The sequence below is a fragment of the Dreissena polymorpha genome, chromosome 2, assembly GCF_020536995.1.
Source record: "Dreissena polymorpha isolate Duluth1 chromosome 2, UMN_Dpol_1.0, whole genome shotgun sequence".
Lineage (NCBI taxonomy): Eukaryota > Metazoa > Mollusca > Bivalvia > Myida > Dreissenidae > Dreissena > Dreissena polymorpha.
Genome location: NC_068356.1, coordinates 80,482,455 through 80,506,067, shown reverse-complemented (window position 1 = coordinate 80,506,067; position 23,613 = coordinate 80,482,455). Strand labels below are relative to the sequence as shown.

At 34.0% G+C, this 23,613-nt stretch overlaps 1 protein-coding gene and 1 long non-coding RNA gene across 4 annotated transcripts; both read right to left on the bottom strand.

The window, feature by feature from the left end:
• Positions 1 to 475: 475 nt before the first annotated feature.
• On the bottom strand, positions 476 to 16,207 carry LOC127867758 (BAG family molecular chaperone regulator 1-like). 3 transcript variants are annotated; one of them, XM_052409133.1, is made up of 8 exons: positions 16,118 to 16,207; positions 11,938 to 12,072; positions 9,220 to 9,302; positions 8,666 to 8,779; positions 6,638 to 6,808; positions 5,855 to 5,890; positions 3,213 to 3,272; positions 476 to 1,154 (listed from the first exon to the last, which is right to left on the bottom strand). In XM_052409133.1, the coding sequence occupies exons 1-7, from the start codon at positions 16,161 to 16,163 to the stop codon at positions 3,234 to 3,236; spliced, it is 624 nt and encodes a 207-aa protein (XP_052265093.1). In that variant the 5' UTR covers positions 16,164 to 16,207; the 3' UTR covers positions 476 to 1,154; positions 3,213 to 3,233. The 3 variants fall into 3 exon arrangements, with proteins under 3 accessions (XP_052265093.1, XP_052265092.1, XP_052265094.1); XM_052409132.1 differs by lacking the exon at positions 3,213 to 3,272; XM_052409134.1 differs by lacking the exons at positions 476 to 1,154; positions 3,213 to 3,272 and having other exon boundaries at positions 4,999 to 5,890.
• Positions 16,208 to 17,564: 1,357 nt separating this feature from the next.
• Positions 17,565 to 23,293, bottom strand: LOC127865653 (uncharacterized). The gene is made up of 3 exons (XR_008042720.1): positions 23,175 to 23,293; positions 18,380 to 18,484; positions 17,565 to 17,807 (listed from the first exon to the last, which is right to left on the bottom strand). It is a non-coding gene; the product is annotated as an uncharacterized LOC127865653 (long non-coding RNA).
• Between the last annotated feature and the right edge of the window lie 320 nt (positions 23,294 to 23,613).

The following is a 23,613-nucleotide window of genomic DNA, read 5'->3' as shown; positions in this document are numbered from 1 at the left end:
GACAAATAGATATGTCTGTATTAGGCCACAACAATGCGATAAGATGTTCGTCGGATATGCCGCACCTTAAATAATAAAAAATAATAATACAAGGTTAATAAAAAATATTATTCTTTATTGCGTCCACATGATCCATGTGCTCCGCATCCGATTTATTTACAACAGTTTTTTTTGTTCATTTTGGCTGCACCTACATAATTTACGACAAAGATTGTTTATTTTTAATTATATAGTAAAAAGTACAAAAATTGCCGTATTTTATAAGCCGAATGCGTGTGGCAGAATTGTTTAAAGAATTAAGTGAACAATTATTTTTTCTGCACTTTGCGCTCACCTCTTATTATATAAAAATGGGATCCAATGTGTTGGGGCAAAATTCTGCCGAACAATCTGATCAATTTAGCGTGGTCGTAGGTAAATTGTTGTTTACAATTGAATTGTTAACAGGAAATATCAATATAACAAACAAAATGTGAACACATAATTATGAAACAAACTCCTTCTTAAACAAAGGCAACATAAGTTCCAATGAACACAAAACATCAAAGGCATTACACATTGCTGGTGATTTGACTCGTATAATTAAATTTGCTATTTAAACACAATCCCATGTGGTCACAGACAATAGGCAAGTAAAAGCCCCTGATAAAATTGTTGTTTTACCTTTGTAGACAAAAGCAGGTAAGATTTGCGTACATGGCAGTGATACAAGTGAACATGTACTGATTTTCCTGAATCAAATATGACAGACTCCACAAACTTGTTTGTATTAGGTTGAAACTTTCATATTTTTCATCAACCTGTGAAACATTAATGCTAGTGTCCTTAGAATTTATTCGAACGTATCTTTGTCGCATTTGTATGACAGGTTTAAGAATCCCTGATATGACCATTTTATTTTTTCATTGGCAAAATATTAAATTATTGCATTCTAGATTTCACTTTTTACATTCAAATTTCTCTGAAAATACCCGATTTTACAACAAATACACGTTCTAGCCAGTATGTTTTACAAGCCATTGTCCCTGTTGTTCAGCTTTGTCGCCACCCTAACACATTGAACGGTTATTGAAAGCAGCAAAGCAGTATAGCAATAGTAGAAGCGAGTGTCAGGAACCCGCGGTATATGTAGATGCGTCTTCTTTCTCATCCAGCTGAAGCAAAAACGTACAACTGTTAAATTATGTAACGGGTATTTTTAAGCTGGAAATTGATTTTTATTTTTCATATAAGCAGAAGTTAAACAGTGGTTTTGATACATGTGTTTATCAATATCAATACTTTATCAATATTGCAGCTACATGTAAACTGCCTTTTCAAGATAATAAACAAAACAGAAATATCGAAACCCATGCAACCAGATTTTTAACATTATTATAAGACATGTTAGATATCAATATAAATAATAGTGCAACCCTATGATAGGTATGCATGCAAGTTACCTTCTTGCAATGTGCATACACAATTTCAGCGCTATACCTCCATCCAAACTTAAGTTCTCATAAACTGAATGTTTTATATATAACTTACCCTCTTAATATTCTCCTGGTTTCAATTTGTATACACAAAATATTGAATTTCGAGATGTTATAGCACTGTTATTTAAACGGACAATTTTATGAAAAAGAGAGGTAAGCAATGTAAACAATGAACATCGCCTAAGTGTATTGGTCTCCTTAATCAGGGGCAGAATCAACATGGTTTTCAGGGGTTTACCCCAGGGCTGGACAGAATGCAAATACACTGTTAATAACTTTAATCCTTGAATACGTCTGAAATCGTTGACAACCTTTTACGTTGCGTGAAGCAGGACTGTGTAGTACACAGTCTTATTAAATTAAGTAATTCTGATGTATTTCGAAGTTTCATTAAGATTAGTCAAACGCAAACTAAACTTATCGACTGGTCACAACATGTGTGTCCTGCTGACCTGCCATAATCCTATCTTAAAACCATGATTTTCAATTTTGTTGAAGACCCGGTTAAATATATTGCTTATACATACCCAGATTAAGATATTTAAAAAAAGACAAGTTTGATAAACAAAGATGTTCCAGACAATTAGAATTTTCTCAAATAAGGTTGCTAAGAAAGATTGACAGATAGGGGTGGATTGACAACATAAATAAGCATTCATTTACATAAGTGTTCAGGAAGTGGAGTTCACGTTTGAAGAAAAGCGTTTAAACAATCGAGTGTCCTATATGAAATCATGGAATGACAAAGAATTTACAGGAAATCATATGGCATGAAGATGCGCCGTATGTTTAGAAAAAAATGACTAAACTAAACTAGCAAATGAAACCTGCACCTGATCAGTTAAATTTGTGTAAACAATATAAAATTCAAATATGCATTGAATTCCTTCTTAACCAAATTTACATTCAGTAAATGATGCATATAAAGCGTGCCTAGGTAATAGTTATACATTCTGCATCAACATTTAAGTATGTATTTATTGTTATGACAAGTTGAAATACTGCACATCTTTGATTACCCGGTTATATTAAATTGCCTTTATAAATGTAACAGGAAATGCAATCTGTGTGACCAAAGTGACAAGAACAACAAGGCCAGTGAATCAGAACTTAACAAATTGTATTTTAACAAATAACACAATAGTAAAAGAAGCAATATGGCATTGTATAATTCATTAATTCAAGTAATTCATTAGACAAGTAGGCCATGACGGCCCTGGATTGCTCACCGGAGTCTAAGGGATGCCTATTGCTAAAGGCTTGACCTGGTGACCTAGTTTTTTTGACACCACTTGACCTAGAAATCAACATGACCTAGATTTTGTCAAGATAAATAGACTGAATATCTTTCATCAAGATTGAATAAAAAATGTGGCTTCTAGAGTTGCAATATGTTGTTTTCTAAGAGTATACTTAGTGACCTTGTTTTTAACGCACATGACCCACTTAGTCTTGATATTTTCCAAGAACATTCTGACAAAATTGCTTTAAGAGAAGGAAACATTTTTATTTCTTTAATTTGAACAGGTGACCTTGTTTTTGGACAAATAACCAAGACAAAAAAATTGCAGAAATATTGGCAAGATGAACATTCTGACAGTTTCACCAAGGAAATGTAATAAATGTGGCATCTGAAGTAGTAACAAGGTTTTTCTTAAATAGGATCTTGCAACTAAGTTTGTGACACAACCCAGATTCTAACTCTTAAAATATTATCAAGATAAACATTCTTACCAAGTTCCGCCAGAACACACATCACAGGACGCACAACAATAGACACCGGACTAAGGGTGACTGCAACAGTTTACTGTTAGAACTTTAGCTCAGGTGTGTTAATCAGCAGACCATTATAAAGAAAATTTAAACTTAACTGTTACAATATGATATAGTTTTAACATTTTCTGATTTGAAAATGTAACTAGTAAAAAACGATCTCAAAATAAAATCAAACATTTCCGAAATCCTAGATTGATTTTTATGCATTATTTTGCAGATCAACAGCAAAGTACACATTGTCCATGAAAACATATGATTCCATAGAAAAACTTGATTGTATTAATAATAATGTAGCAAATAGGTATCAATATTAACAGCAGATTTTGATTGGTCATATTGATTGCCAGTTTCCAAAAGCACTTCATATGATAATACATTGATTAGCACAAATACTCCAATACAGTAATCTTAATAGAATTTAAACATTATAACTGGATAAATGGATTAAATAGAATTACCAATTAAAAACAAATAGTGTGAATACCAATTTTGTTAATATTTTTAACTCTGTGATATTGTAACAGAAGGTAAACATTTCTGTTACTTACTATTGAAATGAAGAAAGTAAACCTGAAAACGCCACAAAAAGAGCACTCTACAAATACATCTGTTATTCTGCACTAAGTTCATCAGGGCTGGGACAAGATCACTTGTACCCACTTATTTGTTTGGGAACCTCTACCATCTAGAAACAAAACTTTTCATCAATAAAGCGCCTTTTGGTATTTAACCTTTAAAATTGCCTTTGAGTTGCAGCTATTGCTTCATACTTCACAAAATCCAGGTACATTATAAGCGTTGCTACTGTGTTGTTATTTTTTACATTCAGCCTATCACTATAATTAGGTCTGTATTTCCTGGAAATACAGACCTAATAATAATGATAAGCAAAATGTAAAACACAAAAAAACTAGACATGTGTCACAGACACTGATGCTCCCCAAAACATTTGGTTGTACTCCTACAAATAAAAAAAAATAAAAATATATGAGGAGTTGAAAACACGAGCTTAGAGGACTATACTGTGTAAAAAAAGTCTAAAGACAACCATTTTGCCAAAATCGTCACCCGAAATTCCTTTCTTTAAAATCATCTCCAAATAAAGGCAATTCCAGTGTCAAAGTTTGAGAGTGATTCACCAAGCAGTAAAGAGGGATTGAAAACGAAAAATTTCATAACTTTATATTTAAATTTAAAAAATACAGACAAATGGCTTTATTTCTGCCGAATCTCAATTTAATTGAATTCTTCTCTTTTCAATCATCTACACACGAAGGCCATTCAACTGTTGAACGTTTTTTGCGAGATTCGCTCAGCTGTTTAAGAGGTGTTAAGACAATGGCTTCAGGAGACAGTATAATCTCAAGTTGAAAATCAGACAAAGCGCCCGAATCCTATAGAAACTCATAACAGCAAAACTTTCTCATCATCTACACATTTAAAATATTCAGCTCTGAAAGTTTGAGCGAGATCCAACCAGTTGTGACATAGATTAATTTGGACAGACTAGTTTAATGCTTCTTGAACCTAAGAGCAGGCATAACGAAACAGGAAATACACTTTTAATGTGCACCGTTTAAGCAAAGTCGCATTTCAATTTTGTTTAAAGGTTTAAATTAGCATTATACTATTTTGGTGGTGACAAAAATTGAGAAATCCAGGTTATGCACAGAGTTAATACCAACTTCTCACAGCCCTAAACTCTATAAGCATAGCAATAAGAATAATAAACAGACACAACAGATTTATAATAATACGTCAAGTTTAATATAAATTCTTGAGTTATTACAATTTGCATGCAAGTTAATATAACAAGAAAAACAAGAGCACCGTATAGCGGGTGCCACCTCTCGGCTGCAGGTGCAGTTTGTCAGACATTTTTGTTTTGTTTAGAGGTCACAATGACCTTGACCTTTGACCTAGTGACCCAAAAATGGGTGTGGCTTTTATTTTAGAGCCTATGTTAAGGTTTTAGCACGACGCCGGACGGCGAACTGGCTATGACAATACCTTGGGTTTTCTCTGAAAACAGCCGAGCTAATAGCTAATAACAATAATACTGATTACAGACTAAATGCGCAACCATTAACAGTTTCAAAAACTTCACACCCTTGCCCCGTAACATGCGTTTAAAAGGCTTTACCCAATATATCATACAAACATCAGATTACCAATAGAGATTTGTATCACACATCCTTATGAATTGTCTCACCAATGATTGCAGATTGTTCTAATTGTTCATGATAGAAAATTTATACCTCAATATAGTTATATAAAAGTGTTAATTTTATATGCAAGTAACCGGGTGGTGAATTATCCTAATTAAAGTTTCATTACAGTTAACAATTTGAGATTCTGTTTATTAATTATATCAATGCCATGTGAGCACACAATCATAGTGTACACCCTTTTGCTTCAATTCCAAAACACACCCAAACGTATTTTTTTTTAAACTTTGTTTCTTTATAGTTTTAGGCTATTGTTTTACTGAAAACAGCTAAACTGAGATTTGCATTTCCTACAGTTGTCACATTCACCATGCAAACACTAGTGGGTGGGGTATGTTAGACAGCATTCCAACGTGCTAGCATGTCACTTACTCCACGGTTCAGTCCGTCTATCTGGTTCAACAGCACCTGGAAAATACAATATTATTAATTTAGAATATGATATGAAATATGTAGACAATTTTTACCCACAGAAATAAGAATAAAAGTAGAATTTGTTTCAGAATAAGATTTTCTAGCAGTGAATCAATCACCCTAGTTCACTCACCTGAAAAGTAATTTGTTAGAGAAACAGTTTTTTGCAATGCAAGTTTATACATGTATGATAGAGAACTATGTGCATAGCTGTGGCCAATTTTGAACAAACTTGGCGAACAATCACTGTTGTTCATTTGTTGTGTAAACTAGGTATACTATCTTTGAACATTCAAAGCAATTAAGTATACAACTTTCTATTATATTGTTTGATAACTAGGTGATATTTTTCAACTTCTCTATATGCAACACTTGATAGCTCAAGACCTTTGATAACAAATGCATTTTGGTCATCCCAGTGTGACATTGAGTTAAACAAGCTTTACTGTATTTTGCTAATGAAGTCTATATATCACTATTATGTGAATTTGGAATGAGACATCAAACTTGGAATGGACATCATTTTTGTGATTTTCTTAAGACAAAACTGTTCATTTAAAGTTCCGAATGATTTTTGTAATATTCTGTATGTACTTTAGTATATTAAGGATTTTTCATGACTTTTTCATTAACAGTGTTGTTATGTTTTATCATTCTCACTGTATTTTTAAACTGTGTTCATGCACGCTTGGGCATATAGTTTCATAATCTTGAAATCTACTTCAGCACAAACATGAAAACCTGTATTTTATCCACCAAGGTTTTTCTCTTTCCCCTGGCTCCTTTGTTGGATTCTTCAAACATCAAGCTATCCAGTTTTTCTAAAAGTTTTATCAGATGTTCTGCTACAACAGCCATACGCTTCTGCAACTTCTTCACAGCGTCCTGCTGCTTGTCTTTGTCTATGAAACCCTTCAATAAGGCACACAGAGTATAAAAAGTTGGTTTCCATGTATGTCTATAAAATAAAATTTTGAATAAGGATCTGTAGTTTACTACTTGAGCCACGCTCTGGTAAAGCAGAGCTTAATGCATGTGGGTAAAGTGTTGCCAGATATAAGCCTGTGCAGTCCGCATAGGCTAATCCAGGACAACACTTTTCAGCCTAGACTGTATTTGTGTTTAGGAGAGATTTCCTTTAACAAATAACATAAAAAACAGAAAGGGTTGTCCCATAATCTGGGAAAACGCTTCTTACCAAATCATTAAGCCATTTGCTTAGATCGTGGCTCAACTTTGTCTCTGCTACATATTTACCACTAAAGTGAAGTCATAAAGTGATGAATGGAAAATATTTAAAAGTCCCCATTATTGAGACTGTTCCTTATAACTATAAATAAGTACAAAGCATATCTTACCATTTACAATATCACAGAACAATTATAGTTTCACTATAGGTCTTTAGTCTGGTGACAAATTAAGTTGATGATTGATTAAAAACATGCTTGGGTCAATTAAAAAATAAGGATGGGGGAGGCGGTTGGTTAAGCTGAACCCAACAATCAAGAACATTTAAGTTATACACCAACAAATTTTCTAACAATTGAAGTGAAAATTACAAAAGTTCAGTGGATACAATATGGATGTTAGTATCACAAGAACCATGTATTCTGTACAGTAAAAACATAAAATGTTAAAAAAAGCATTATTAATTATCCCCAATATTATTATAATTATTATATTTAAAAGTAAATATATAGAGTCAAACAAAAAATAGTAAATGACTAGGTATAGGGGTGTGGATGGTGGATGATAAATGGCAGTTACATCTGGATCTTTGACCACATTAGATATTTTTGGGAAAGTTTTATAAAGAAAGTCATGTTTGCAAAAAAGACACAAAAAGAGACACTGTGCAAACACAGAAATCCAGTGAAACATTGATGATGTCCAATATGTTTGATGATTTGACCATATGTGGTTTGGCAGTTTCACATTTTACCTTTCGCAAGTCATTAAGCTACAATAAAAAATTGCAATAATTCATATTATTTGTCCTATTTTTAGTTTTCTTTTGAAACATACATGCTACCATATCATTTAGTGAAAATTAAAACAAGTAATCAATACTCACTTCTCAGGGTTATAATTTTCTGAACTAGATGCTTACTAATTTTTATAGTAGGGGTGTTATATTCCCAAAAATGTAACTTGCCCTCTAGAAAGTGATTTCAAATCGGTACATTAATTCATTATGGCTGAAATAATATTTTTTTAATATCAATTTATTATCATTGTAGATTTTCCTAAATATTGTACAGTGCAAGATACAGAATACCAGAGCAAGCAAGTGCACACAATGTTTTTATCAAAATTATAAATTTGCACTTTTCCTTAATTGAAAGAGGCCCAAGCAGTGTCACTAAACAATGATTGCTCTAAAGCTGTAGCTTCCCTTTGCAGTTCAGGGAAACAAGTTATACATGCATAAAAGTTGAGATTCGTTGACAAATTTGCCCCATAAGGCTGCTTGATTATGTTTAGATATTTACAAATAGAAACTCCAGTATTGGCTGGTCTCTTTTTGATTTTTGTGTTATTTTTTTTCCTCCAAAGTTTCAATTTATTTACATAGACAAAGGCATTTTCAATTTTACATTTTACATTTTTGATGGAACTTTTCAATTTAAAGCCATGGAAATGCACCTAATTGATCGGACTAGCACAAAATAAACCCATTTCGCCTTAAAGCCTTGTTTACTGGCCATGAATTTTCCGGAGAAAATGCTTGTCATTATATATCATACACATGTATATATTGTCTCTTACCCTGTGTATTCCATCCAACTCGTATGTGATCTCACTTAACTTCTTGGACTCTTTATCAAATAAACCTTCTACTTGACCCAGAGCACTTGTTTCTTTGTCATCCACAGGAGTTGGCTGTAAACAATCATTACATGTAGTGTAAATGCGTGAAGAAATCTACAGGATGAATAAGTTTTACATGTTGGTTTTCAAAATATTTTGTATTAGTTTAAAAATTGGGCAATGTAGTGTGATTAACTGAAAGAATACGACTTTTATAGGTTTTCACTTGGCGGAGTTTTTAAAACCAAATTGATATTTTGGGCCTGTGTGACAAGTAAATGTTCACCCAATTAAAACAGTAATGCCAGCAAACGATTGCTTTCAAAATAAACAACTTGCTGCATTAATGAAAACATTGGCTTCTTGCCAATCTAACAGATTCTTTTGCAGTTGAGAAAATGCCAAGGGGGTGGCACTAATATACAGAAACCCAAATATTTATTTTCTATTGTTACAGATTCCCACATGGTAATGTACCGATATCCATCTTAAAGGGTGCAAACAAACCTCACCTTTTTCCCTATCAGCATCACCTTCACGCCATTTTTGATACCAATTTTGTCAAGCTCTACTTCACCATTCTTCAAAGACTGGCCTTAATGAAATGAATTTAGATGGTATACATTGTTAGAATGAACAGTTGAAATTCCCAAGCCCTGCACATTTATTCATCCATAAATTAAAACAAGAGGGCCATGATGGCACTGAATCGCTCACCTGACTAACCATGCTACATCAACTTAAATTCTATCAGATCCATATACAATCCCAAGCCAGATTTCATTAATTAATACATTCTGACAAAATTTCATTAAGACATGATGAAAACTGTGACCTCTTTCATCTACACAAGGTTTTACTAGAATTGACCCGGTGACCTAATTTTTGACCCCAGATGACCCATATACGATCCAAAATCAGATATTATTAAGATAAACATTCTGTCAAAATTTCATAAACATCTGATGAAAACTGTGACCTCAATAGTCTACACAAGGTTTTTCTTTTATTTGACCTAGTAACCTAGGATTTGACCCCAGATGACCTAAATACAATCTCAACCCAGATGTCATCAAGATAAACATTCTGACTAAATTTCATAAAGATTGGATGAAAACTGTGACCTCTATTGTCTACACAAGGTTTATCTATTATTTGACATAGTGATCTAGATTTTGACCCCAGATGACCCAAATACAATCCCAACCCAGATTTCATCAAGATAAACATTCTGACCAAATTTCATACAGATCTGATGAAAACTGTGACCTCTATTGTCTACACAAGGTTTTTCTTTTATTTGACATAGTGACCTAGTTTTTGACCCCAGATGACACAAATACAATCCCAACCCAGATTTCATCAAGATAAACATTCTGACCAAATTTCATAAAGATCTGATGACAACTGAGACCTCTATTGTCAACACAAGGTTTTTCTATTATTTGACATAGTGACCTAGTTTTTGACCCCAGATGACCCAAATACAATCCCAACCCAGATTTCATCAAGATAAACATTCTGACCAAATTTCATTAAGATCTGATGAAAACAGTAACCTCTATTGTCTACACAAGGTTTTTCTATTACTTAACCTAGTGACCTAGTTTTTGACCCCAGATGACCCAAATAAAATGCCAACCCAGATTTCATCAAGATAAACATTCTGACCAAATTTCATAAAGATCGGATGAAAACTGTGACCTCTACTGTCTACACAAACAAATTATTGACGGACACACGCACGCACGCACACACGCACAACAGACGCCGGACATCACACGGTCACATGACTCACCATGTCACTTCGTGACAGGTGAGCTAAAAAAATGAGTAGCCGCCAATCAATTCTAAAAATGTAAGTATATATACTAATTATTTTTTTCAGATTTAAGTCTTCGCCAATCAATTTTTAAGATGTAACTTTTAGTTTTCATTAATCACAAAAGGTGATCACAAGTACCTACTTAGCAATAATTAAGATTTAATTCTTCAAAAATAAATTCTTAATAAGTAAGTCTTCACCAATCAATTCTTTAGACATAAGTTTTAGTTTTTACTAATCACAAAAGGTGATCACAAATACCTACATGTAATAATCAATTCTTAAGATTAAATTCTTCACCAATCAATTCTTAAGATGCAAGCTTCACCATTGGATTATTAAGATTTGTGACAGTATTGAAATTGTTCGAATTATAAAGATTTGGATAGTATTAATTGCAGAGTGTGTGGAGCCCTGGAATAAATAGAATAAGAACACTAGCATACATTAAGTCCGCAATGTTCACTAGCTAATTATTCATTTCAAATTGTGTAAAGTCTTTGATAGTAAAACATCAAATAATCTTCTTTTGCTGATTAAGTTTAAGGAAACAATTGTTTGCAATGTATATCTAGGGTGTGGATGCAATCCAGCCAACACTTCCTTGCTTCACTAACAGTGTCAGAGCGGTAAAAACTGTAAACTGATGTCAGTTACACAGCAACTGAGACACCAGCACCAAGAGTGTTACCAGACCAATCTATAGAGACAAGTCAGTGTTAGGCTTTAGTAGCAGAGATTGACATAGTCTCAAGCCATTAATATTAAGTTGCATTTAGTTGTAAAGAAAGGTGTTTTGCACGTAGCTGGTAGGAAAATAGCTTTTTCTTGTTTCATTAGTGCAGTTGTTATCTAATCCTAAGACAAAGCAGCCTCAGCAAATTTTTTATTTTAACCCAACACAAACTAGCCTGAGAAAGTTACAAGTATATACATTTGTATTTTGTTAAAAAAAACACGCTTTCAAACGTTTACTACAATTTAATGTATTTTTGACAAACAAATTAGTTAACACTGAAATAAATGTAGATTTCTTTCATAAGAACAGATGATTTTAATGCATGCATTAAACTAATTTTTGTTGACAAGGTCTTTACTGTTGTGTCTGACTTGAGAAAAATTCAATCTTGCTTGGCATAACTACTCATTTCAATTAAGGATTGAATTGCAAAATATGAATACCACTTCTTTTTTTTAGGGTTAATAGGGTTACCTAACTTACCTTTGTTTCAGTAAAGGTCTTACGTAAAGTAATAAACTTAGTCAGCAGAAGACAAATAAGTGTACAAGGTCATACTTTGATACTTACACGCATACTCAGACTAAATAGCTTCATGTTCCTTCACAGCCCTATCAATACTCTGCTATACTACCAGTAAATGTTATATATAAAAATATGTTTTACCTTTAAATATGAGTTTTTGTGCCTCAGGTGGAATTTGTGTCCTCTTCTCCACCTCTGTCATCAGATGTTTAACACAGAAAGTGTCCCCTGCCTGATCTGGAGCTAGCACCAGACTTATGTCATGCTTGTTGGTTCCTAAATAAAAAATGGGAATTTTTTAATTTAACTTCATACTAATGTACATAAAAAATAAGTTGCTTCTCATGTGTATGATCCAGCGTCTATATTTTATGAACAATTTATAAACAAGGGCTGTTTGTAAAACATGCATGCCCCCCATATGGGCTCTCCGTTGTAGTGACAGCAATTGTGTGAATATGTTTTTTGTCACTGTGACCTTGACCTTTGACCTAGTGACCTGAAAATCAATAGGGATCATCTGCGAGTCATGATCAATCTACCTATCAAGTTTCATGATCCTAGGAATAAGCGTTCTTCAGTTATCATTCGGAAACCATTTTACCATTTCGGGTCACCAAGAACTTGACCTTTGACCTAGTGACCTCAAAATTGATAGGGGTCATCTGCGAGTCATGATCAATGTACCTATGAAGTTTCATGATCATAGGCATAAGCGTTCTTGAGTTATCATCCAGAAACCATTTTACTATTTCGCGTCTTCATGACCTTGACCTTTGACCTAGTGACCTCAAAATCAATAGGGGTCATCTGCAAGTCATGATCAATGTACCTATGAAGTTTCATGATCGTAGCCATTAGCGTTCTTGAGTTATCATCCGGAAACCATTTTACTATTTCAGGTTACTGTGACCTTGACCTTTGATATAGTGACCTGAACATCAATAGGGGTCAACTGCGAGTCATTATCAATCTACCTATCATGTTTCATGATCCGCGGCATAAGCGTTCTTGAGTTATCATCCGGAAACCATTTTACTATTTCGGGTCACCGTGACCTTGACCTTTGACCTAGTGACCTGAAAATCAATAGGGGTCATCTGCGAGTCATGATCAATGTACCTATGAAGTTTCATGATCCTAGGCATAAGCGTTCTTGAGTTATCATCCAGAAACCATTTTACTATTTCGGGTCACCGCAGGTTTTTTTTCCCACTTTTTGGGAAGATAGCCCATGGCTTTGGAATTGGGAATTTTAACGGCATTTTCATGAAATTGGGAAAATAAATTCATTAGCCTTTTTTCCACACGAAAAGTCCACTGATTAGGGAAATACTAAATTTTAAATAACCCTTTAAAATCATTCAAATTAAAAGAACAAAATCATATAATACTTTGTTAGATGTAATTGAATTAAAATTGAGATAAAATACACATGAGATTTCTTTCTAAAAAAAAAAAAAAAAAAAAAAAAATTTTTTTTTTTTTGTTTTTTTTGGGGAAATTGGGAATTTTTTGCCACATTTTGGGAAAAAAGTATAATTTTTGGGATTGGGAACATAGCCGAATTTCGGCTATAAAATCGGGCCAAAAAAAAACCTGCACCGTGACCTTGACCTTTGACCTAGTGACCTGAAAATCAATAGGGGTCATCTGCCAGCAATTATCAATCTACCTACGAAGTTTCATGATTCTAGGCATAAGCGTTCTTGAGTTATCATCCAGAAACCATTTTACTATTTCGGGTCACTGTGACCTTGACCTTTGACCTTGTGACCTGAAAATCAATAGGGGTCATCTGCGAGTCATGATCAATCTACCTATCAAGTTTCATGATCCTAGGCCTAAGCGTTCTTGAGTTATCATCCGGAAACCATTTTACTATTTCGGGTCACTGTGACCTTGACCTTTGATCTAGTGACCTCAAAATCAATAGGGGTCATCTGCGAGTCATGATCAATGTACCTATGAGGTTTCATGATCCTAGGCCCAAGCGTTCTTGAGTTATCATCCGGAAACCACCTGGTGGATGGACCGACGGACCGACCGACATGTGCAAAGCAATATACCACCTCTTCTTCGAAGGGGGTATAAATATGTGTTCAATGCTCTCTGTCTCAGAGTGTGTTTTTTGCATGCATTTTTTCAGTTGTATGCCATTTTTATGTTTTAATAAGAACACTTGGTCTGTAATTATGTAGAATGTATGTTTTATTTCTGGACATGGGTATTTTAAAGTTTAGACCTCCCTGGACGTTTTATATGCAAACAATTTTATGTGCATGGGTAAACAATGCTATGCATGATTTATTTATATATCCTTATCCACACTTTTTTCGCCAGTTTTTGAAGTATTCCTTGCAAAAATATAAGTGAAATCCAAATGGAAATTGAGCATTTAAACACTCGATTTTAAACAAGAGGGGTATTGGGACAGGCGCTCCCCAAAATAAGTCATCAATTAAATTAAATTTGCTTTGTGGTTTACATGCACAATCTTAATGTTTTCACTTCTTTCCTTTTTCCACATGAAAAGATGTAGATCAACTTAAACATTTTTTGATATTTTATTTTTTATCTGACCACTATTTATTGAAGCTGGATTTATACTGTATGTGTGTGTATAATTATACTTATTTGATTTAGAAGTAAACATTTTCATCTTTGACTTGCTGCATGAGCTTTCTGGCAATTGTTTACAAAATGGAGGCCATATTGGTAAAAGGTTGTGAAATTGCAAAAAATATGAAAATTCAAATGAATATTAAGTGAATGATTCACATTTTTTTTTTAATGAAAATCATTAACTTGGCTTGTTTTTGCGTTTTGGCTAATTTTTACTGCATGACTCCCTTTCAAAACACACACTTGGTCCTTAGTAATGTAGAATAGATGTTTTATATTGGGGACCACTTAATTGTGCTAAATTGGTCATCGTTGGCTCGGGAACTACTTACATGTACCCCGGGTACTCTTAAGTATACTTACATGTACCCCGGGTACGATACATATACTAAAACATACCTGAGAAAATTTAACGCTAAATCAGTTGTTATCGGCTATTTTTTAAAATTAATTATATTCACTTTTATATCAATTTTTTGTAAAATAGAATCTATATTATCGAAACCCAAACTCAACAAAAGATGTGTTTGTCAGAAACACATTGCCCCCTATTGGGCCGCTTTGAAGCCATATATTTGACCTTTGACCTTGAAGGATGACCTTGACCTTTCAACACTCAAAATGTGCAGCTCCATGAGATACACATGCATGCCAAATATCAAGTTGCTATCTTCAATAATGCAAAAGTTATTGCAAAACTTTAACCAAGGTTAAAGTTTTGGGACACACACAATGAATGAATGAATGACAGACAGGCCAAAAATATATGCCCCTGATCTTTCGATCCAAGGGCATAAAAAACACGTTGATGCAGTTTTTTTAAGAGAGAAGTTTGTTTAAGATTTATAAACAATATCGTTTTACGATTATTGGTAGCACGTTTTAGGACATTACAAATTTTGGGGGGGAATACAACTTGGTACAGTCTAATATTGACCGGGTACGATTAAGTATATTAACTGTACCTGGGGTACATGTCAGTAGACTTAAGAGTACCCATGATACATGTAAGTAGTACCCGAGCAGGGCCAAAACACCAACTTTGGGGAAAGGACCACAGCCTTTTTTTCAGAGAAAAAAAGACAAAATTTTCTGGCTTTGGGGAATGAAATATACTGAGTTAGAATAGAAATTTAGAGAAAAACTCATGATTTTTAAGAAATTTCTGTAGGTGAATGGGCCTTTTTGGTTAAGAGGAATAAAAAGAGGCCCCTTACGAAGAAGGTTTTTTGGCCCTGCCGAGCCGACAATGACCAATCAATCCTTAATTGGAAGTAGCCCCTGTGGACCACTAAAGGGGTAATGTAAGAGGTTTTTAATTTTAACCGCAACTAGTCCAGTGTGCGAAATTCAGATTTTAAAGTAATAGCCCAAATTCTTATACACATATATACAAAGTAAAATTTCTTACTAGCCCGACTATACATATTTTTAAATTCCCACTAGACCGAATGGATTTTCACTAGCCAAAACCCTTTGGGCTAGTGCCAATTTCGCACAGTGAACTACTAAATCCTCGGTGTTTGCTAACCTTTACTCCACCCACACTTTTGACATTTTCAAACCGACATTTTTGAATTTGGTTTGGTGCCCAAATACAATACACATCTAATTCAATGCAAAAATAATGATATGGATATGACTCACAATGTTATGTTAACATACGACTATATCAAACAACGTTACAACAGATTACCGTGGATAAGTTGCAGTTTCAATGATTTTGGTTTCTCGGCCGCCATCTTGCTTCTATTGTACACAAAGGCTACATTATACTAACCACAACAGAAATATCCGTTGCCATTTAAGGGGCATATCGACTACATTATTATATATTTATAGATATTGCTGGCTGGTTGGCTGACTGTTGCTTAATATAATGACTTTTCCCCGGGCTAACAGGCATGGTTGCAGACTGGATCTGCCCAAAACGCACCTTGGCGAACAAGTGTATGGTCAAATTTTAACAAACCCAACTGGGTGAAAAACGTGCCAAATAAATCAATGGGGGGAATCACGTGGTCAGAATTGAGAAAACATGGCCGCCGATGCCTCGCTTAGATTGAAAAATTGAGTGTTCAAACAGATACATCTTCCTTATTACTTACTTGTTTTTAATCGGATAACGCATATCATAGGGCCAGCCGGAAGCTGTTTCATAGAGTATCAACCGTTTCCCTCTAGTTGGTCGGAGTGTGGAGATTACTCATGGAATATTTTGCGATTTCTTGAACCGTCAATTGCTGTTGTACACGCACTAACAATAATATCACTGTTTTCACACTAATTAGCACTGTTTAAGTACCAGTTGGTCGTGCGGACGCATTGAAACTGGCAAAAAATGGATACATCGATTGCTAATGGCGTTATTTTCAAGGTAAAGTTGAGTTTCGATTGGTTTTGACGATTGCTGTTAAGCATGCACATGGCTGTTATACACGGACAACTTCTAGAACAACTGTTGTTGTGCACGCACATGTCAAGGAATACCGTTTTCTCCGCCGAATAAGTCTAAAACAACGTCGCATTGGCATGTTCTGATACATGTAGCGATACATATCTTATGTAAACGCACTGAAAATGTTAATTCGTATACGAAATTGGCTATCTGGATCATCAAACTTGTATTTTCAATAGGAATTTTTTTGCTAGCCTCTTTCGGTGTAGCTGCCTTTTGTTATGGCTTGCGAGTATTTGAAAATGTTGCTTTTCCTTCAGTCAGTTTTATTTATATTTGTTTTGGATTGCTGTTTTTGGCTTGAAGAAATCCCTTCATGATATTGTCATTTAAGTGAATGTTCAATTGTTTTTAGAACAATTGTTCATGCTAAAGGGACAAGTACATATAAAGACAGGATAACATTTTACCCTCTTTCTATACAGTTTGTGACCAGAACATAAAGGATGAATATGATTTGGCATTGGGCATGTATTTTAACATCTGTATCTGCTGATGCACATCTTGTCTGCATCTCTGATGAACATACATTATAGATCACTATAATAGATCTATTATGTTATGATCATATTATTAAGATGAGGCATTGTAATAATATATTTTGTTCACTTTTTGAATGGTTGTTCAAATGCTGTTAAACCCATATAAACAAACAAGGAACCAAATTATCAGTGTATGACTCAGAGATATACAAGCACAAATATAATGAAAACATTTATATTTAATCTGTTAATTTCATAAGTAAAGTAATTTGCGATAATGGTATCTCTTACTCTTCTCCCATCCGATACAGCCTGAAACATTTCTCCCTTGGCAACCTCTTCTAAAGGTTCCGGATCCACTGCTGGTTACCCCACATCAACCGCAGATTATGAAGAACAGCACAGGCAATGATGATGCGGCTGACCTTGGCAGGCTTCATTCCAATCTGTTATAAACAGAAATTGGAGGAATAAATTGAAAAATAATGTTACATCAAAAGACATTGTTAAAAATGTTGTCAAATTTGTACCCAATGCTTGATGCAGAGAAAAAAAGTAACAACTACTTTTTCCCCGAGGGTAACAATTTACTAATATCTTATGATGTATTTCTTATGAGCTCTAACAGATACACAAAAACATATCTAAAAATGTTTAAATTCTTTAAGCTGGCATTCAGTAATGTATCAGTACTTTACAGTAATACGAGACAGTTGTGTATAATGCTGTTACATTGACTTGTTCAATATGTCAAAATCAGTTACATTTATTCATATTTAGAATATTCAGCATATTTTTCCGTCTATAAGTAAGTTGAATTTAAGAATTGAAGTGTGTCTATGGCATGCAAAAATAATGTTAAGTTTTTTATAACTTTTTTCCAACTCGTAGACTTGATATGCCTAGAAATATATGATGATGTCAATTTCCATTAACACTCTTTGTTGATTAAATACATTTTATTTTATAATCTTAAATAAATTGTATCATTAATAATATAAACAATTTCCTTACATACCTCACCATGAAGGACATGAAAGGTTCGCTTCCAAAACCCGAAGGCCCTTTCAATACTGTTTGGTGCCTATGTGAGCAGTTTTGTACTTTTCCTGAGCTTCTGACCCTGTGAAAACAGTTATAAATATGTTGATAGTTTAAATACTGAACTATTTTATTGGAAAAGTGTTAGTACTTAGAGAATCAAGGAACATCTATTTCATAATTATATGTGTTGAGTATATGCTTAGCATACATGAAAGTTGTTTTGTGTGTTTCCTTTTGTTTTGCAGTTTATGAAAAAAAAACAAGGCAATTTTCAACCAAAATGTGTGTTTTGCTTGATACATAAGATATGTATCGCTACATGTACCGGAACATGCCAATGCGACATTGTTTTAGACTTATTCTGCGGAGAAAACGGTATTGCTTGACATGTGCGTGCTCAACAACAGTTGTTCTAGAAGTTGTCCGTGTACAACAGCCATGTGCGTGCTCAACAGCAATCGTTAAAACCAATCTAAACTCAACTTTACCTTGAAAATAACGCCATTAGCAATCGATGTATCCATTTTTTGTAAGTTACAATGCGTCCAAATGCACAACTGGTACTTAAACAGTGCTAATTATTGTGAAAACAGTGATATTATTGTTAGTGCGTGTACAACAGCAATTGACGGTTCAAGAAATCGCAAAATATTCCATGAGTAATCTCCACACTCCGACCAACCAGAGGGAAACGGTTGACACTCTATGAAACCGCTTCAAGCTGGCCCTACGATAGGCGTTATCCGATTAAAAACAAGTAAGTAATAAGGAAGATGTACCTGTTTGAACACTCAATTTTTCAATCTAAGCGAGGCATCGGCGGCCATGTTTTCTCAATTCTGACCACGTGATTCCCCCCATTGCAATGGGCTTTTGGGTTAAAAGAATGCAATACTTATACATGTTTTATAATAACTGAGTTCATAAAGTTCTTAGCCCAATGACACATACGAATCAAAAGCATCAGCATTTTTAATTGAAATAATAAAAAGCACATTGACCTGCCTTTTATTTTTCGAGACGTTTGTTTTCCATAATGGTTGAGAAAATAAACAATAAAATACGTTTAAGTCATTCTTCGGTTTAGTTTTGACATTTTTGTTGTGACTCGAAATCTTTTCGGTATGATCTTACTTCGCAGAGACTCATGATGAAGGCATTGCGCGATGACGGGTGAACGGCCGGCCGAACGGCCGGCCGGCCGGACGGACGGACGAACGGACGGACGGACGGACGGACGGACAGACAGACAGACAGATAGACAGACAGACAGACAGACAGACAGACAGACAGACAGACAGACATTTTTCTATAATAATCATGCCACTAGAAGTCTTAAGTCGAAATAGGCGCTTAATATTTTTATGATTTTTCACGATGATACAAATCTTTCATGCAGAGATGCATATGAAAAGAAGTTATAACTGTATGTTCTACAAAGAAATGTGCAGGAGATTTCTTTATTCAGGATTGTGACCAGGGAAATACGGACAGACATTCATAAAAATCTACTGTTTAGTACGATATAACTGTGCATGTGCATGCGTTCACATGTTGAATGTTTATGAATATGTACCGATCGCATTGTTTAAAGACATAGCGTTATGACCAGAAATCGAGGTCAGAGCGGCACCTCGGTGCATTTATAAGTTTGATCTTTTGTGTTGTTCACTGAGCAACTTTAGTTTCATGTAAAGCTTGTTTAATAAACTAGTAAACGTTCCTTTTAAAATAAGACTTATTAGCAGACGGTCATTTTATATGTTTGTAATAAATTTACCATTTTATTGTAAGGCCAACTAATATCACACTAATTTTGTTTGCGGAGTAGTTATGAAGAATGAAGAGACTTATGTTAAATTACAATATAATTTAAGTACTATATTGGATATTTTTATGAACCACTTATACTCAATTCGGACATACGACCACACCTAAGTTATACAATTTACAACATTCTGATTAGCACGATTATATAATGTGGTATCTAGAAGTAACCTAAAGACATTGGTACATACGTCTTTGGTATAAGCATTAAATTATGTCTGTCTACATATTCACAAAGCTCGGAACAAGATGCTGCGTTCAATAAACTGTAAACACACTGTAAGTATCCATACATTTCCTCATTTGAAAAGTCTTAGTCCAAAAGTAGGTCAATGGCTATGTCAAATGAGGTCGCATGATGATAATGTGTCGAGTTTTGAATGGAAGAATCAAAGCGTTTTAATAAGTATTATTGTTCAGCAAACGATCTATTTGATCACAAAGATCAAATAATTTTGACATAATTAATCCGTTAAAGTAAAGAATTAGTTAAATGTCAAGGTCAAAATAGAGTCAAGTAATTTGGGTGTGTTCATCGTTTAAAAAAAACATCATCAGTTTTTATATCAAAGCTTTGTAGCATGCGGTATTGGCGTTAGGCGAAACGCGTCATTGTTAGGTTCAGAATGATTTATGAATTTCTTAGTTTTTTTTTCAGTTCAAAAGTAGATCAACTTGACGTCAAAATGAGGTCGAGTGATGTGGTTTTGTTAATAGTGGCCAAATAAATCGTCAACGCAAATATCAAAACTTTCAAAGAGCATTATTGAAGTTAGACGAAACGTGTCATTTCGGGTAATCCTCATACAAATTTTCAGTGGATTGCATCGGATCTGTTTCAACTGCTCCAATATCAGATTGATTTGTTCAATTTCACATAAAACTTAGTCCTCGGAAAGTCAGCGGACGGTCGGACTCATTTTGTTTGAATAAATATCAGACCCCTACAAAATGTATCGGCCTTGTGATCGGTCCAACCGTTTACGAGAAGTCTTTATCTATTGGATAAGGCCCATGTACAGTATTTTCTGATAAGTTTGACTTAAACTGCAATTATTATGCGGATAATGTGACATATAAATGAAACGCATGCAATGGTGGATACAAAACAAATTAAAAAAGCTGGTAAGAATTCTTTGTATACATGTGTTTAGTTTTAATTAAATATCTATGCAAATGATGTATCGCAAACAATGTGAAAGTAACTTGATCACAACTTATACGCTGATTGTCGCTGTCGTGAGTAATGCATTAATAATTTCCCACATTATGACTAAGTTAGGTCTACAAAGACAAGTAAGAGTGTAGCATTATAACACTCAATTTCAAAACGCATATACTTTGACCTGCAAAGCGACTAACCATCTCAAGTATTCGACGAGGAAGACATTCCTGTTGTTATATATGTACACTCAATCATGTCATACGATTTATACACGATCAATGTTCTCAAAAAGCACGCTTGCTTAAACATCATTCGAAATAAGATTATTATAAATATTAATATTATGTAATAAACATGTATTATTTACATCACTATGAAAATAAATATCACAAATAATTTGTTATGCACTTATTTAGAAACATTTTCATCTTCTATTAATAATTTCACTTATTTTATTCAAGCTACATGTTGTTAATATATATCGAGTTCTGTGCGTTTGATACTGAATGTAAAGCATCTTCGGACAATTTAAAACAATCGCGAAGCGAAATAACAACCATGATTAATATATGTGTGCCGTGATCAATGGCTATGAGTTATAATCTACACGAAATATTTAATTGTTTACAGTTTTATAAACGAAAATAATAAATGAAGAATAAAACGATAAGACATTTGTTGATGTAGTATCGATAATCGATTCCATTTGCTTGTCTGTTAATATATCTTATTGTAGGCATTTGTTTAGATACGATGGTCGTCAAAAACTGTGAAAGTTTGGGTAAGATTAGATGGAAAAAGTCAATATGACGAAAAGGGGCAATTATATTGAAAAGTATATTACATTGTTGACCGGCATGTTTGTGTTATTGAAAGAAGTACCCAAGAATATTTTTACATTTGCACCAATAGAAGTGGAACACAACATTTGAACACACATGACAACGAATGTCTTAGGTTGAATTAAAGGGGCCTTTTCACGTTTTGGTAAATTGACAAAATAAAAAAAAGATTCAGATTTGCAAATTTTCTTTGTAGTTATGATATTTTCGAGGAAACAGTAATACAACCTATACTGAACATGTACTATGCTCTCAAATATCCATTATATGCATCTTTTGACGATTTAAAAACCTGATAATTATGAAGCGTTACAAACGCGACACGAATTAATAATGTGGAGATTTCTGTTAATGCCGTTATATTTTGTGACATTACGAGGATTGCGTATATGAAGTATAAAATCCACCACTCACAATATGAGCACGGAGGGCCGAGTGGTTTAAAGAGTATACTTTTACTTCATGGATCAGTGGTTCGAGCCCAGTTGCGGATTTCTTTTATCCTTCATTTTATGCTTGTATTTGACTGGGGCTATTTAGTTTCAATGTTTACATTTATCAATTTAAAGCATTTAAAAACAAACTTCAATACACGCCAAAACCTGCGAAAAGGTCCCTTTAATGCACCGTTCAAAATTTCGGTAGATCCATCCTTAATATTAAGATCAATTGATAAGCGGTAGATTACACATTGAAGAATCGTGGGCAGTGGTCTGCCATCAGACTCACTGATAGCATTAGTGTGGCCGAAATACAACTGAAGCATTTAAAGTGATATTATGAGCATTTTTCACTGTTGAATTGAGCTGAAAAGAATTAACAGGTCAAAATAATTAGTTAAAATGTGGTAACTGACCAATTATCTACAACTGATCTTGCTACCAGTTGTTTATTAAAAATATAAATTATTTTCGATATTTTACTACATGACTCACCCAGTCCTCTAAGATGAAATGATCCGTAAAACAAAAGTGTGTCTTTGTGTCGTATGAACGAATCTGCATGAAAACTACATTTAGACTCACATCGTACATCAAATCATTTCTGTCGTCAGTTGTCAAAACGAAAGTACGGTTGATATTCAAATGGATTATTTTTATCTTTCCGGGATATTGTTTTAGTATGTTGATGCTGCATTAACAAATATAAGTGTATATGAAGTGAAAACACCAAAAATAAACAACGGTTGCGATAGACATGCACCTATATACTGTTAGATGCCCACAATATCACTTTAATTGAACCAGTTACCAAGTAAAAGCGAGACTCATTCCTATACTAGAACGATATTTTATATAACATACATTATCATTTTTTGTTTGAGACCATACATAAATGTTGTTCAATTTTCATTTATGTCATTAATGTCATCTT

Bases quoted from the DNA above. Each gene is read 5' to 3' on its own strand.
- LOC127867758 (XM_052409132.1), bottom strand. From the start codon at position 16,163: ATGGCGGCCGAGAAACCAAAATCATTGAAACTGCAACTTATCCACG. The intron at 8,780-9,219 runs GTGAGGTTTGTT...GATTGTTTACAG, and splicing joins TGATGCTGATAGGGAAAAAG to CCAACTCCTGTGGATGACAA. The intron at 6,809-8,665 runs GTAAGAGACAAT...GCCTTATTGAAG, and splicing joins AGTTGGATGGAATACACAGG to GGTTTCATAGACAAAGACAA.